General features: G+C 32.8%; 1 protein-coding gene across 2 annotated transcripts in view; it reads left to right on the top strand.

Annotated features, from left to right (window-relative positions):
• LOC126773592 (membrane-bound alkaline phosphatase-like) overlaps window positions 1–18,708 on the top strand; it is a 37,438-nt gene that overhangs the window by 3,232 nt on the left and 15,498 nt on the right. Inside the window, exons 1-2 of one of the 2 annotated variants that reach the window (XM_050494564.1) lie at window positions 4,172–4,304; window positions 10,413–10,714. In XM_050494564.1, coding sequence (XP_050350521.1) covers window positions 4,250–4,304; window positions 10,413–10,714 — 357 coding nt within the window. In that variant the 5' untranslated portion in view covers window positions 4,172–4,249. Of the gene's footprint in view, window positions 1–4,171; window positions 4,305–10,412; window positions 10,715–18,708 lie in introns of those variants that run through there. The other variant, XM_050494563.1, reaches the window with a different exon arrangement.

The raw sequence follows: 18,708 nt of genomic DNA, 5'->3' as shown, positions 1-18,708 counted from the left end.
TTGTTATCTGTCAGTATAATATAAGGTATAAATGTGATCAATAAATTATTTTTGTATCATAATTAGCTAATTTGAATAGTTCCTTTCGTGTGTTGATAAAATGTCGTTAAATTTATAATTTTGTGATTAATTACATTTAGTTGATATTTTATTTCTGTACTAAAATAATAATATATTCAATTGCTAAATAAATTCAAAGTGCTTCCAAGTATTATTTTTGGGCCGTTGGGTCTTCCTTGAGCAGTTTTATTTGACGTCACAGATACCAATGAAGTAGTGCTATGTAAATATATTCATTTATTGTTTAAACAGTGATTTAATGAGTGACGCGTATAGTTTTAACAGCATAAGTTTTTCTTCAGTTTTTTGGTAATTATTTTATACTAATTATCGCCCTTGGCTACGCTCGCGAATTTCATCAAATTGGTTCAGTGGCTTAGCCGTAAAAGCGTAAGAGACAGACAGTTTTGCATTAACAATATTAAGATTTAAAAATTTAATATTGTAATTGAAATGGTGGAAATGAGTAATTACTGAGTTTTTTGTCAGTTCTTCTCGATAAAATTTTATTCCGAACCGTCGTAATCTTCGTCGCGGTACTTTAATATAATTCTGTGTCGATTCGAAAGTGCTTTATGAAAGTTTACTTGAATAAGGTATTTTGTTTTTATTTTATATCAATCTGAAACATAAGTTTTCATCGTATATAAGAAATGTGCTTATAATTCATCTCGGTGCTTATGCTTGACAGTGAAGGAAAACATTGTGAGAAAACCCGCATGTGTCTAATTTAATTGAAATTATGCCACATGTGTATATGTATCTACCAACCCGCATTGGAGCAGCGTGGTGGAATTAACTCCAAACCTTCGCCTCAAAAGGGAGAGGAGGCCTTAGCCTAGTAGTGGGACATTAACAGGCTGTTACTGTTACTGTATACGAAATGTGTTAGAGTATAACATTTTTAATATAGATTTCAGACTGTTTTTTTTTGGTATTTCATAACTAGCGCTGTAGGTACTATTTAAGAAAATTTTATTGCCTCGTCAGTGTTTAGCTCTTATTTTCTCAAATAAAATTAAATGCCACAGACGTGTGTGTCTGTGCCTTTCGTGTATATATTTTACTGTTTTCATTTATTATTATTGATGTCCATGTTTCTATTTCCAGATATTATCGCAATCTAAATTTAAGGACACATGGTTAGCGTATACAACCTACGTATATTATGTCCTGAACAATAATTGAGTATTTTGGTCCAAAATAAGTTAAGATTTTTATCATCTAGCCACTAGATCAAAGAGGTAGTGATTATATGAATTATTTATTGGAATAGTAGATAATGATGACTTACATCCGGTAGCTAATGAAATCATCGGTAGTTAATTATTTTCATAAAATGCCATTAAGATACGACCTAAGCAAAAAACAAGACTCATCTGGATATGCTTATTTGACAGCTTGCTTTATCAAATAGATTTGTATCAGGCTGGCGTTGGTAGAAATACATATTCAATTTAATTTTTGGTAAATCTTCTGTAACTCTTAAATATTTTATGTAATGTACCGTCCCTGCAACGCTCGACGCTACGTAATGCTCACAGCGAGTGAGCGTTTACATGTAACATTTCTGTTCTGTTTTGCGTTTACTCTTCGTTGAAATGTCAGAATTCCAAGTGGCATATGCCACGTTTGTCGTCGCCCGTGCTCTTGTCTTTGCTCGATAAAACGTTGTTACCAATAATTTTGTTGATTTATGCGATCAGGGGGTCAATATTGCTAACGAAATGTCACTTTATCGCAATCGAATCACAGTGTTATCGTTGCTGTTTATCCATTTTCCGAATCATTAATTTAATTATTTACCATTGATATAAAAGTTTACAGTTAAGTTTGGTTTGGACATTACGACGTATTGTAACGTTATATCGGTTTGCTTCAGACCCGAATAGATATAGAATAGTCGAAGTTGTAGAGGGATTGAATCGGGCACGTATCGTAACCGTTATAAATTAGTAGAATTCGGCTCCAGGATCTTACAAAACGTTGACCGTGGTGCTCGAAGTTCGGCTCATTGTTGTGTTACAAGTTAATACTCTAGTCTATACTCACCTTTAAGATTCGAGAAGGATCAGTGGTTATGAGGTGACATGTAACATCAACCGATATCAATCAAACCTTACCAAGCAAAAAGTTTTGATGTTCTTTATTTGTACTAATACTATCTCGTGCTGGGCGGTGAATGAAAACGTGAAGAAACTGACATGAGTCGCATGAAAATCTACATGTGTGTCCTCAAAACCTCCACCTCAAGACAAGAGGAGCCTTTTGACTAAAACTGGGATATTTACAGACTTTAGACAACTCCTGTTACATACGGTAAGTAATTTAGTACCATGATAGAAGTGAAAGAAACCCTTATGACGTTTTTATTTTTAATTAGTATGTTGGTGGAAATGACCTTTGGCAAAAGGGCCAGCTTCGTAAAGTAGTCGAAACCACTCATAGACATTGACTGACGTAAGATATATTAACCATTCTTTACATTACAATGTACCTCAATTGTTACTTTGATAGTAATTTGGTTATAACGGGTTGATTGGTTTTATTAATAACTGCCATTTATATTCATAAAATATATTTAAAAATTACCAAATCTAATATAACAATAGCGAAAACAACTCTCTTCATTACACTTTCACGGCTAAGCCACTTAACCCTAAGTTTTAACCTTAACACACATACCCCCCCCCCCCTTAAAACGCCTCCCTTCTTAAAACGCAAGCGAATAAAGTGGGCTTTTACTTTCAAAGATTGAAGACAAAATTAGTTTTTTTCTTATTGTTAAAGTTCGGTGCAATTTTTTGCGGAATCACGAATGCAAACTGGGTATGGAAACCTGTTTTGAATCGCACTCCACCACCAATGGCTACTCGAATTGGTGGTACCGTTATATTGAATAATCTGTTACGAGACATAAATATCACATCGACCAACTCATTAATAAATTTAGTATTTTTATAATAAAACTTTTGTACATTCTAGAAAATTGTAATCACCAATGATAAAAAAGCACGTGATTGTTAACCGGTCGCTTCAAATCAAGCAAGAAAATTTGTAATTTTGTAATTACAAGCTTTTAATTAACTTCATCTATTTTGGGTAGCCTAAAAAACTAAATCTTGAATATTTAAACTAGTTCCACTTAACCCATTATTTGTCAGATATATTCTTTTTACTTTTTATATGTTTTTTTTTTACACGCACGTATAAAGTATAATTAAGTATTATTTTCAAGCAAAGTATAACATAAACAAAACATTCTCCAGAATATTGTTAATTTATGCATATTATGTATATTAGTACCAAAAGTAAAAGATCAACATTCAATATAGAAGCGTTACTTTTTTTTTTATAGAATAGGAAGGTGGACGAGCATATGGGCCACCTGATGGTAAGTGGTCACCAAACGCCCTTAGACATTGGCATTGTAAGAAATGTCAACCATCGCTTATAGCCAATGCGCCACCAACCTTGGGAACTAAGATTTTATGTCCCTTGTGCCTGTAATTACACTGGCTCACTCGCCCTTCAAACTGGAACACAACAATATCAAGTATTGCTGTTTTGCGGTAGAATATCTGATGAGTGGGTGGTACCTACCCAGACGAGCTTGCACAAAGCCCTACCACCAGTAATACCACCAGTAACTTACTTATTGATTGTCAAAAATCTATTACCGGAAGAGAAATTGCGAAATAAACTCAGCGGGAACTTTTTTTTCTTCTCAATTTTTACAATTATAGGTTTTATACAATAATGAAATTATATATTATTTTATTTGAAATGGACAATACATTATGTCAAGTAGTTATAATGTTTACTATTTGATATATTTAGCATAGTATATAAACATATCTTTTTTAGAAGTCTGACTTTTAAAAAGTTTTAATTTTAGCATGATTATCCAAATTTATAAATTTGTTTGCAGTTGAGTTACCTAGAAAAAAGCATCTAGAGTTGAATTTGGAATTCATTTGAGGGAAGACCCTTGCTCAGCAAAATAATTTATTAAAATATAAAGCGTGGCTTTATATATCTACATATTAAAGCATATGATAGTAAACATATCAATATTATATACACACACGTATAAAGTTAAGGATCGTGATCAGTCGTAAGTAGTAAGATCGGCTGATCCGCAGTCGATAAAAGTGTGCTGTCTCGTGCGCACGAGTCAGACGACGCGATGGCGCATGCGCAAGTGTTGATAGTTTTACTAGCGATATGTTATATTGGCGCAGGTAAGTCATTGTTTTTTTTTAATGTTATTTTATTCTTTCGATAGTATTTGTAGTTACATATCCCCCTTTATATTGATAATTTTTTTAAATGTTAATAATGTGTCATTGCACTCGTCCATTAATTACGAGTAGTTCGATTACAATTATTTTGTTATTTTTAAATCGTTTTAATTATTACAAGTAGTCATTTTTTATTGAAATATATAATCTTGATGATAATTTTATTTTAATTAATACCATTATTTAAATAATTTATTTTATATAATAATAATCGTATAAATTAATTTAAAAGGATCGTGTCAATAATATGAAAATCAATTCAATTTCATGATTTTTTTTATCAACCGTCCTGTTACTATATTGTACATTTGTTTTAAGATTAAGTCTTTTTTCAATATAGTCGTAACAAAATTTCAATCGCAGCTTAAAAATATTTAATGAATATATAACTATGTGCTTAAGTTTCATAAAATATTTGATAATTCTATCTATCAACTCTCCGCATTGTATATATTTTTTTTATATTACGAAAATTAATTATTAATTTAAATATAAATGTATAATAACAATTAAATTACTTGGTTAAATTACTACGTCGATGGGCATTGGTAACCACTTACCATCAGGTAATTCATTTGCCCCGTCCGTCTATCAAACTAATTCTTGAAAAAATTACATACCAATTCATATATTTTATTAAAACGAAAGATTCTATTCGCGTCTGCGTATGAGGGAGCTATGTCTCCGGTGTTAGGTATGTGCTTAGTCAAGATATAAGCTATCTCCATTCTACTGGTGGTAGGGCTTTGTGCAAGCTCGCCTGGGTAGGTACCACCCACTCATCAGATATTCTACCGCAAAACAGCAATACTTGATATTGTTGTGTTCCGGTTTGAAGAGTGAGTGAGCCAGTGTAATTACAGGCGCAAGGGACATAAAATCTTAGTTCCCAAGGTTGGTGGCGCATTGGCTATAAGCAATGGTTGACATTTCTTACAATGCCAATGTCTAAGAGTGTTTGGTGACCACTTACCATCAGATGACCCATATGCTCGTCCACCTTCCTATTCTATAAAAAAAAATCATCCAAATCTAGACGTTATATTGTTTAATGGTTAATTAGGATGACATTATGGGTATCAAACATCAAAACTTTTATTTATAACATTAGTAGGATTCATAAATTTATATAACGTTAATTCTATATAATAAACTTTATAAAATAAAATAATCTTGTCGAAATAATTTGTGTCTACATATATTAGAACATAACATGACATAATGAAGTCTAATTAGACAATGTATATATCCTGTCTGAGCGAAATTAAATCCAGATCAGTCTAATAAATTCCAGTCAAGTGCAATCTCTGGAATGTTAGTATATCATGACGATTTTAATCCAAACTCATAACATTTTAGAGGAATGATTTTTCTAATAGTTTTGATTATAGTTCTTTATCACTAGATTTTATAAAACAATGTCTGTTTGTCTGTACGCGATAAACTCAAAAACTACCGAACGGTTTTTCATACGGTTCTCACCGGCAAAGTGATTCATGGGGATTGTTTAGGTGTATATTTTATTAACATTTTGTGAATGTTGGCTAAAATATGATGATCAATTGTAAAGCTTGCGAAAAAAAAATCATGCAAACTGGGAGCTTTACTGATGTGTGTTGTGTGAAGAATTAGAGTTATATGTATTACGTTACAAAAATTCTACGTAGATTCTTATTCTGCCTTAGCGAAGCCGGGACGTGTAGCTACTTTAAAAAAGGAATCAAGAAGAATTCAGCTCATCTCAGAACTAACTACAACAGAGCGTTTATAATATTTATATGTATAATTCATAGCCGAGATAGTTCTGTGGTTAGGACGTGTGAGCAGTGACCACAGAGTGTGGGTTCAAGTCCATCATTTTTCTTGGTGGCGGTAAAAAGAGACCTGAGGAATATAAATACGCATGCAAGTGTCCGATATAAGTCGTTTTTCTTTCTTTGGGATCTCCTCTACGGATGCTTCCTCGCTGGAAGGCGAAGAAATTATTTCGGGTTTCTACCTACTAAAACCCTAAGGTGTCACCCTCGTTATTTGGCGTTATCCGATATAAATCCTGTCGTACGTGTAGCCATCCCGCATAGGAGTAGCGTGAGGGAATAAGCTACAAATCTCCTCAGAAACGAGAGGAGGCCTTAGCCCAGCAGTGGGACATTTAAAGTTTGTTACTTTTAAATAATTCGTAACATAAGTAATTGAAATAAGTATTTCTTCCAAATATATTTTCTAAGTTATGATGACACGAGGTATATATACATATATTTATCTAGATTTCATCCAAAACCATCATGCTAGATCAGGTAATTTGTGTTCTTACCGACGGTAGTGTCGCTTTTGATACTGTCAGTGGTCCAATTATAGAATTTAATCCAATTATATTCAAACATTGCATAAAGAATAAGGAACGAATTTTAAAAGAAAAAATATCATTCGATAAACTTAATCGTCTTGAATTAAGCTTATGATCTTTAAAAGCGTATAGTTATACCTTTTTAAAAAGGTCCCCATTGACCATTTTTATGGAATGATTCGAATTTTAATTAACAAAATCACCACATTCTTTTGCCTAACCCGTTTGTGTAGGTACGACCCACTTATTTCATATTCTACCGCCACACAGCAATATATAATCCTATACAATTTGATGGTAAATGTTCATCACCACCCACAGACATTGGCACTGTAAGAAATATTTATTTAAATCGCCAATAACCAACCTAGTAAACTAAATTGTTATACCCTTATGCCTGTAGTTAGACTGGCTTTCTTCTAACCAGAACGCTAGCTGCGTTTACTAAGAATTGCTGTTTAGCAGTAGAATATTTGATGAGTGGGTGGTACTTATCCAGACGGACTTGCACGAAGCCCTTCCGCCTAGTAGTTCTTAGTGTCAATATGTATGGACGATGGTGACCAGATACCATCAGTTGACCAATTTGGCAGTTTCAATCTGACAGGATCGAACCTACGAATTCAACATCGTTAAATGGCTAGTATAACGTTCAGCTATTAAAGCTAAAATTTTGAAACAATAATCACCTATCTATTTTTTCTCATAAATCAAATCAATACCAATTACATAACGCATTATATGTTAACTTCAAATACAATTAAAGTATGAGAAAATTACATATATTATATTTTCGAAACGTGACTTAGATAACATATAAAAATACGTGACAATGTTACGTTAAAAGTGATAAAATTTATAAACATTATTATGTCGTCATTAATACTCACGACAGACGCGAAAAAAACCTTTACACATAAAAGCATAACAAGAACGTGAAATTCGTACTTATCAATTATCTACATTTAAAACGGATGAAACTGCGAAGCACGCCTGCTATTTTAATTAAATAATTAATAATAAAATTATATAGTAAAACCTTCTCCGTTACGCGATGCATCTTCTGGTGTAAGATTTATGTAGGTATATATTTTATTTTTATTTTTGTAATGGTACCCCCGTGTTGTCCGTGCTTTTTGTATATGTGTGTATGTGCCTGAATATTTATTACCAGCCAGCATCACAATCTACAGTACAGTACAGTAACAGCCTGTTAATGTCCCACTGCTGGGCTAAGGTCTCCTCTCCCTTTTTTGAGGAGAAGGTTTGGAGCTTATTCCACCACGCTGCTCCAATGCGGGTAGGTAGAATACACATGTGGCAGAATTTCAATGAAATTAGACACATGCAGGTTTCCTCACGATGTTTTCCTTCACCGTTAAGCACGAGATGAATTATAAACACAAATTAAGCACATGAAAATTCAGTGGTGCTTGCCCGGGTTTGAACCCACGATCATCGGTTAAGATTCACGCGTTCTTACCACTAGGCCATCTCGGCTTCACATCACACTCTACGTTTCAGGATTAAAATTAATAGAGACATGGTATTCGTATGAAATATAAATATTGGTTTGCATTAGACGTCGGATATATATTGGTTTAGTTAGCAAAAAAACTCCTCATTTCTAAGTATAGATACATAAATCTTTTTTAAAAATACAAATAATAAATTTAATAAAAAATTGCATTTTCAAAAACCGAATCGATTGCAAAGGCATCCTCTCCCGGTTCAGGGGAATCCTGCGGCTTGATGGATACATAAGTGGCAAAACTTCATTGCAAGTTTCTTTACGAGGTTTTTCTTACTATTGAATACGAAACCGATTGTAAACACAATTTAAGTACAGGAAAAATTGTATCCGGGCAACCAGTATTTTTCAATTAAGAATCACGCGTTTAAAACACTGCATAATCATTAAATACTTATATTATAATAAACATATATATATATATATACATACATTCGCATTTTCTCCAATACTAAATTTTTATAAAATTGTTTGTATTTTGTTTTTCTAAATTAGTATAATATCATTATTATTGAAATTTTATCATACGAATTTCGTATTTTTCTACTATTATAAACATTTTATTTTTGATAACACTAGAGTTCGTCAATAGCTAACAAAAAAAACTAAAAAAATTCGGTTAATTAACACAGAAGAAAAAGCTGAACTGTTTTATTTTTGCCTATTTCTATATTGATAAAAATTCAATGAGCTTATCGCATGTGTTTTCAAAACGTTTAACGCTATTGTGATGAAACTAATATCACCTTTGTATTACTTAACTTCATATGATTAGTTTTAAACGTGTATTAAAATGACAGACATGATCTCATACGCTATACGTCATAGAGATATCGCGTAAAACTTTAAAATATCGTGACAAATTGATGTATTTTTAAAACAATCACCAATAATTTTAATCATGACGAGATAAAGTACGTTTCTTACTAGGAAAATGAAAACCAAGCACACATAGTTACGATATGATATAAATATATATAACTGAATGTAAATATATAAATAAAATATATGTGACTATGTGTGCTTGTTTTTCATTTTCCTAGTAATATATAGTTTCTATATTATGTACTATAGATACTATACTAGAGATGTTGGGTTTTTAGATAGACTTAAAAGTACGTTCAGTTTAAAACAAAAGCGTGTTTTCCTACGGATAACTTAATATTTATAGTAAGTGAGGCCAAGATGGCTTAGTGGTAAAAAAGGCGAATGATAGCCGAAGATTGCAGTTTCGAATCCAAGATGCACTACTGAGATCTATATGTTTAATTTGGGCTTATAATAAATCAAGATAAATTAAACCATTGCGAAGAAACCTTTTCGAATCCACTGAAAATTCCGCCTTTACCAAATAATGTATTAACCTTCTCAAACAAAAAGATTGTCCAGCAGTGGGACTTTTACATTTGTTAATTTGAATAATTTAATTAATCCCAGTAAATTCGACAAAATTCTTTACTATTATACAGCCAAAAAATATGCTGCGTTAAAAAAACTAACATAAAAAAATATATTTAAATTCATATTTCATAATGATAGTCGTGGTTTTAAAAGTTATAAATGTTTACTCAAATGAAATCTCGTAAGCCGTGAAACGATCACTTTACCTTAATGTAAATAAGACGCGACCTCCTTCACCTCAATCCTTTTATGTTTTAAAACATATTTTAATGTGTTAATTTGCTGGAAATACTGACCAAAAATCTAAATATATATTATTAAAGCACGTACAAGTACTTTTGAAATGTAATTTTACAAGGATAAGTTTAAACTTATCCTTGTAAAATTAGGATTCAAAAGTATAAGGTTGGCGTTCAATTCGGCTTAATCCTGTAACATGACCATTTTTAAGTAAGTAAAAATAAATACATTTTGCTATTTGAGTTAACGAAAAAAAAGGTTGGAATATAGATTCTATATTGTTTCTAATTTGACAATCAATAAATTAGTGTAATACTATTATATTAAATAAAGGAATTTGGATTTGAATCACCGATAAAAACCAGTAAAATGCGAATTGAGTCGCGTGTTGATTGTTTTGCACTATTACGATAGGAAATAAAAACCTTGTAGTCTTTTAATCTTACAAATTACGGCATTAGTTTGTGTATAGGTTCTTTTAATGAAACATCAAATTAAAAAAAAAATAATTATCTAATTTTTGTTGCAGATGATGCCGTATCAACGCCAAAACCTAAAAAAGTCCTAGACACCGTCATGAACCCCTCCTACATACCTTCAGACGAGAAGCACGGCTCCTACTGGAGGAAAACAGCTTCAGAAGTATTGAAATCTAAGCTTAAAGAAACCATCAACACCAATAAAGCCAAGAATGGTATAATGTTCATCGGTGATGGAATGTCTTTGGCAACTGTCATGGCGGCTAGGACATTCGCTGGACAGCGAGAGAGAGAACTTGGAGAAGATAATGTTTTAGATTTTGAAAAGTTTCCCGTAACTGGATTGGCGAGGGTGAGTTATTTTAATTATTATTTAGTTTATAAATTTTGAATACAATAATAAGATATAAAAAAAATCATGATTAAAATAAGAAAAATACCAACCCAGTAAATCTCACTTTACAAATGTGAAGTTGTCTAAATCAAAAAAAGCCTAAAAAGTAATAAAGCCTAGCCTGTAAGTCTAAAATCCGACATCCGGTACAATTTTCTCACGATATTTTTCTTTATCACCGAGCACGAGGTGAATTATAAACATTATTTGAGATAAACATTACAAGTAACAACAAAATCAAAACGTGCGAGTGTACAACGATATTAAGAATACTTCTTAAAATTACTACAATTACTGTAAGTTAATTAATTATTATTAGAACGAATATGAAGCTAGACTCTTTCTGTTTTTGTAATTTTAACATAACCCTACTTTAAATATCAACCAGATATTATAGACACCAACTTCAAGATTACATAAAAGCGGCTTACCAAAAAAACACTAAAATGGTACAAAAAATTAGCAACATCATTCAACTTATTAATTATGTCATTCGATTGTTTTGATTTTTGCTTAAGCTGTAATTATTAAAAAGCCGAGATGACCCAGTGGTAAGAACGCGTGAATCTTAACCGATGATCGTGGGTTCAAACCCGGGCAAGCACCCTGAAACTGAACAGCTGAATTTTCATGTGCTTAATTTGTGATTATAATTCATCTCGTGCTTTACGGTGAAGGAAAACATCGTGAGGAAACCTGCATGTGTCTAATTTCACTGAAATTCTGCCACATGTGTATTCCACCAACCCGCATTGGAGCAGCGTGGTGGAATAAGCTCCAAACCTTCTCCTCAAAATGAGGAGAGGTGGCCTTTAGCCCAGCAGCGGGACATTCATAGGCTGTTTCGGTTCGGTTCGGTGTAATTATTTAAATTATTAGTCAACTGTTACTCGATGCTAAGTTTGACCAGCTCAACCAAAACACTAATGGAAACTAACTGGATGGAAATAAATAACAACCTTTCTTTGCCGATCAAACCAATTATGTCACCACAACAGTCGAGACCATAATTAACCATCTCTCACATCGTCAATGCGCCATCAACCTTGGGAACTAAGATGTTATCCTTGGTGCCTGTAGTTACTCTGGCTCATTCACCGCTCAACTCGGAACACAAAAACAACAATACTGTTTGGCGGAAGAATATTTGAGCAGTCAATCTACTCTTCATAAAGCAAGACTTGCATAAAGCCCTACCACGAAGATAAATACGGAAGCACTGTTTTACTTTCACCGATCTCAGTTCAGCCCAAATATGTATCGAATTCACACAGTTTTCTGTTACATAATATTTTTTTTTTAAACACAACTGATCTACAATCATACACCGAGGACATTCTAACAAATATGGTTAAAATATAATTGTTATATGTCAAAGTAAAATATATAGGACCCGAGGTAACTTATTACAACTTTTCTAGGACTGAAAGTCGCCTTTACGCGTTTTACCTAGGAGAAGATAAGGTTATGAGGGACTAACAGGCACCGAGTCTACTAGAATACCCGTACTCATCATTGGGTGGTTATCCATTAACAGGATAAAGTTTAATCGATGTAAATGATTTTGTGACATACATAAAAAAAGGCCAGTGGGCAGACCACCCGCCCGATGGTTAGACGATTTTAGGAAGATGGCGGGTGCTGAATGGATGCGACTAGCACAGGACAGGGAGACCTGGCGCACCTGTGAGGAGGCCTATGTCCAGCAGTGGATTAATGTGGGCTGAATATGATGATGATGATGATGATAAAAAAAAGCGTACGAGACATGCATCAATCCTCCCCCTTATTTTGTAATCAGTTAAAAACTAGGTTTAAAGGCAAATAAGATGCCATTCTTCGAGATCGTGTCCGTTAATTAAATGCGCACGCGCAGATCACGTGTAAATTAAGAAATCATATCTCATATCCTAGTAAATTACTAAGCAGTCTAGAAATCTGTATGCAAACGAAACATCTGTTTTTTTTAAACTGGATTAAAAACTAGATTTAAAGTCACGTAAGAATTTATTTCGTTTTTATAATGAATTGTGAAAGTGATTTTGATTGTTACGTCATTACAGAAAAAGTATTAAGTCAGCGGTTTCACTATCTAGATATACTTACTGTGTAGTTAAAATTGTGAACAATTTGGCCACGACGCAAATTTTCAATGACAACTAGTCTGCTGCACCGCTAGTGCACATACAGTGTGTTCAAAATCACACTCTTTATTCATTCACTCCCATAATAAGAAGTTAAATGCATAAAAAAAATTATGTATGCTTTTGGCAGAATTTATTAGCAATACTTTAGTATATACGCAATAGCTTAAATACGATAACATTTTTTATAATAGCAGATAAAACCATAGATATTGTTGAGAAGTTCGGTCAATTGCATTATTTATTGCTTAGACCATAAATTATACACACTTATTATCATTTATTAAGCAATCAAAGTTGTAAAATTAATAAAACGTTCAATAATCTTATACTTGATTAAATTGTATTTCAAAATAATATTGGTTCTTAATTTCTTTATTTATAAATGAACGCGTTTTAATTTTTGTTGAGTTGAGTCATCTAATAGAACACTTACTTCAAATGAAATATTTTTATCGAATGTTTTTTATTAGTAGGCAAACGAGTATGTGGGACACCTGATGGTAAGTGGTCACAAACGCCCATAGACATTCTCATTGTAAGAAATGTTGAACATTACTTACATCGCCAATGCGCCACCAACCTTGGGCACCAAGATGTTACGCACCTTGTACCTGTAATTACACTGGCTCACTCACCCTTCAAACCGGAACACAACAATACCAAATACTGCTGTTTTGCGGTAGAATATCTAATGAGTGGGTGGTACCTATCCAAACGAGCTTGCACAAAGCCTTACCACCAAAAAATATATAAGCCAATGGTTTTTACATATGATGACAGTTCTTGACTATCTTATAAATATAATTATAGACTACCAATCAAAATAATGACCGAGGTCACTACAAGTAAATAACGACCATGAAGTACTTACTACTGTTTATGAATATTCTTATAAATATGTGTACTTTTTCCTCAAATAAAACCCCCCACAACCAGTTCAAGATAATAACCGTGTAATTGTGATAGGCATCGCGTTTTAAAGTAATTTATTGTTTTTTTTTTCCTTAACATTTAGGAAATACAGTGATATTTTATAAATCACTCTCTATAAATAGATTTGAGTTTGAAAATCTAATTAAATTCAATTCAATGCCTTAAGATTAATTCACTTATCTTATTATGCTTATACTATCCATTATATTGCAAATCACCACTAGATGGCACTGCAGCATAACACTTTATATACCGAACATATATATACATATACTATTATTGAAGTATCTGACGTATCTTCAAGCGGAAAATGTGTTTCACGTTTGAGGAAATGGAACTAATATTGGTATTCAAATCAGATGTATAGAATTTTGAGTGGAAATTAGTTTTGGTAGGATTATCCATTTAAAAGTGCGTCATGTTGTAAATAAAATATAAAACTAGCTACGTCGGTCTGCCTTCTTCTATTTAAGTAACTATGTTTTATTTTTATTTGTAATGGTAAGTGGTCAACACTGCCAATAGACATTGGTGCTGTACGAAATGACCATTTATTATATTACCAATAAGCCGTAAATTGGAAGCTCATAAATTATGTCCTTCAATCCTGTATTCTAGCTCACTCACATTCAAACCATAACGTAATAATAGGTACTGTTTAGCGGTAGAATTAGGGACCATCAAGTAATAATAATACTACTAATAATAATAATATCCTGGGACATTTTTCACACACTCACACACACACAGATCCCAAATTAAGCTTGTACAAAGCTTGTGCTATGGAAACCAGACAACTGATATACTACATATACTACTTTTCTTTTGTAAATACATACTTATATAGATAATTACACCCAGACTCAGGACAAACAGACATGTTCATGCACACAAATGTCTGTCCTGGGTGGGGATCGAACCCACAACCTTCGGCGTGAAAGGCAAGTGTTCTTCCAACCACGCCAACCGGCTCGTCATAGTAAAGTACAGCTATAAGTAAATATAAAGTTATATCATTTCAATGAATGGATTTCTTTGAGATTAGATTTTGTTTGAGATTTTCTGCTAAGCACCTCCAACAATACCAAAAACTTATGGTAGTATCAGGACTGGTTAAGATAAAAATTAAAATACAGCTTATTCAAGCAAGGTCCTCCAAGAACTTAGGAATAATTTTAAAATACAAATTTACTATTAACATAGTTTTGGATTGTAGATTCTACCGAGAAGAAACGACCGATAACTCAGTCACTCTTTCCCATCAAATAAATGATATAATTATATCAATTAAATACAAGTATATTATAATTTACCCTCGAAGAAAATTAAAGAATAATAACGCCGCTCTCACTCTCACTCGAGATGGCCCAGTGGTAAGAACGCGTGAATCTTAACCGATGATCGTGGGTTCAAACCCGGGCAAGCATCACTGAATTTTCATGTGCTTAATTTGTAATTATAATTCATCTCGTGCTTTACGGTGAAGAAAAACATCGTGAGGAAACCTGCATGTGTCTGATTTCACTGAAATTCTGCCACATGTGTATTCTACCAATCCGCATTGGAGCAGCGTGGTGGAATAAGCTCCAAACCTTCTCCTCAAAAGGAGAGAAGGTCTTAGCCCAGCAGTGGGACATTAACAACAACAGGCTGTTACTGTACGCCACTCTTTTTACTTGCAAGCTAATCAAAATGATGTATATTGTATAACTTGTGGACTTGCAATTGCTATAAATACATAATTATTTTATTGTATACAAGTTTATATCAGTGATAAAAACCACATATAATAATAATATACAATTATAAAATATGTTGGGCCATCTCGGCTCTTCAGTACAAAAATACATTTAGTTATATATGTTAATAAGCTTCTAGTTTTTTTTTTAAACAGGTTCTATTTATTGTCTTTGATTATTCTTATACAAGTTAACTTTGTAGACTATAAGAAAATTTGAAATATTAACCAATGTCAAGGTCTTCTTCAAATTATAATATAATATTTTATTACGTTTTAATGATAAACTTCCCAATGTAAACTTCACGTTTATCCCTCTATATAACGGGCTATATTAGACTATCTTATTTATAAAGGGCGGCAGACTAGCAAATGATCAACCTGATGATAAGTCACCATCGCTGAAAGACTGACGACGCCATTAGTACTGTAAGAAGTATTAACTCATTACACCGCGAACGCGTAACCAACCTTGAGAACAAAAATTTTATGTCTCTTGTGCCTGAACATTGGCTCACTCACCCTTCAAACTGGAACACAATAATACTAAGTATTGCTGTTTAGCGGTAGAATATCTGATGAGTGGGTGGTACCTACCCAGACGGGCTTGCCGAGGGCACGAAGCCCTACCACCTAGTAAACACCCTAACACCAAACCCAAAAAAAAACTCTCGAGTCTATAGTATCATAAAATCTCAACCGGAAAAGTCAGTAAAATTGTGTTATACGGTTGACAAGCGCGTATCACGTTTAAGGAAATTACAGAGGTCACACGTACTTTTGTTAAATTATCATTTTGATACGATTCCAAACAATGACATTTGATTTTTTGTTACCTTACGTTTGATATCAATGAATCGCTTCAGGATATTTTTTTTTTAACGAATATGTTACCTGACGTAATGTCATCTATTTCACTTTATTCTTTGACAAAATCTGTAAAATAGAATGACACAGAGCTCTATGAGTGAGGGAATAGAGAGTGAATTTGTGTTTGGGCGTATATTTGAGCATTATTATGAAATTGTTGGTAGGGCTATATGTAAGTCCGTCCGTCTGGGTAGGCACCACCCGCTTATCAAATATTCTTCCACCAAACAGCAAAGCTTAGGACTGACTGACTGACTGCTTAGGTTGTGTTTCACTTTGACGGGTGAGTGAGCCAGTGTAAATACAGCCTCAAGGGACATAACATCTTACTTTTTCAAGGTTGGCAGCGCATTGGAGATCTAAGGACTGGCTTCTTACCTTGCCAATGTCTATGGGCGGTGGTGACCACATATTTTATGTAAAAAAAATCTCCGCAGTTACCACTAATTACTTAAAGGCTCGAAATGTATTCATATCATACCAAATGTGCATACGAATATTCAAAGTGAGCGTTTTGTTTTTTAGTATGTTGTTAACCTTTGCGATACTAAGAAATTATAAACTTTATTACAAGATTTCGCAAAGGAATAAAATATGCAAATCTTAAACGACTTTTATTTTTATTGCAATATATATACTTACACAAAAGTAATAATATACTCAATGAATTATCTAAGCTTTTCGTTTCGTCTCTCTTTCTGTCTGTGTAAGTGAATGGGTGGGGTATGTAATGAATAGGATTTTTTTACGATCTTTGGTACGCTTATAATGATAGCAATATTTGAATTATTTTTTCAATAACATATTTAATATCTTCTAAATTGGGAAATACTGGTATTCAACAGAGGATTACCTCGTTACAAGATGCCCTTGTGCCTTATATGGTTATTTAGCACATTTTATTTTTGGTATAGATTTATATCATTAATATAAAAATAAACATATCAAATTACAATTTATTTTTTATTATTTCACTCGTCGTGCGAGATACGATATCAGAAATATATACCCTCATCTGTTATTTGATAAAGACAAAGATCATATTATGTTAGATAATATGTGCATTGATAAATTGCAAATGATTGCCTAGCTACTGGTGGTAGAGCTTTGTGCAAGCTCGTCTGGGTAGGTACCACCCACTCATCAGATATTCTACTGCAAAACAGCAGTACTTGGTATTGTTGTGTTCCGGTTAGAAGGGTGAGTGAGCTAGTGTAATTTTGTAAGCACAAGGGACATAACATCTTAGTTCCCAAGGTTGGTGGCGCATTGGTGATGTAAGCGATGGTTAACATTTCTTACAATGCCAATGTCTATGGGCGTTGGTGTCCACTTACCATCAGGTGGCCCATATGCTCGTCCGCCTTCCTATTCTATAAAAAATAGCTAAATCATGGGCCTATACTATTAGTTTATATTAACTTTAATTCACTTTTTTTTTATCAACGTCCCCGATTTGTTATTGACGAAAATCGAACATAAGTCGAGAGAATATTACACGAAGAATTTGATAAATATAAGTTGTCTACCTCCTCTTTAGCACAAACAGGCATTATTAATATATATATTGAATTGATTTTTTTATTGTGTCTTGCGTGTTCTTTCTTTTAATATTTGTCTTTAATATAGGTTTTAATTTAATATTGGAAACTATTGTTGGTTAAGTTTTATTAATATTTCTTATTTTATTCAATGTTGTACAATTTTTTTTCGAAATAAATAATTAAATTTCGCAAAATATTTTGAATTAGATTTATAACCAAGAAAAATTTTTAGTTTTTTTTTATTGAATACATTATTTGTTAGTTCAAAAGAAAACCCAGGAAACGTTTATAATCAGTATGACGGCGAGCAACTTGACACAATGATAGGAAGGAAACGCTATAGGAAATTACTAGACACTTAATTGTAAGTCCGACGTTACCCAAGGTTGAAAAGACAATGATCTTGACATAGGAAGATGGACGGGCATTCTTACTGAAAATCGAAATACTTCTGAATAAACATAATACTCATCATGAAAAACAAAGATAAAGGTTATTAGAAACTATGTATACAATTTTAATAACATATGTTTGACAAACATTTGACATAGGATATATTGGCTTGGCTTATAAATAATACGATCGACTTCGTATGAAGGTCTGGTCATAAATAACATTAAAATAAGCTTAAGTCTAAAAATTAGTTTTTATGACTAAGAAGTGAGAGATTTAGGAGCTCTTACATTACACCGTATTTACTTATCCTTTTTTTTCTTTCTA

This window comes from Nymphalis io, chromosome 15 (assembly GCF_905147045.1).
Source record: "Nymphalis io chromosome 15, ilAglIoxx1.1, whole genome shotgun sequence".
In the NCBI taxonomy this organism is placed as follows: Eukaryota; Metazoa; Arthropoda; class Insecta; order Lepidoptera; family Nymphalidae; genus Nymphalis; species Nymphalis io.
The sequence above is the reverse complement of the archived record's forward strand: the minus strand, read 5'-3'. Positions and strand labels throughout refer to the sequence as shown.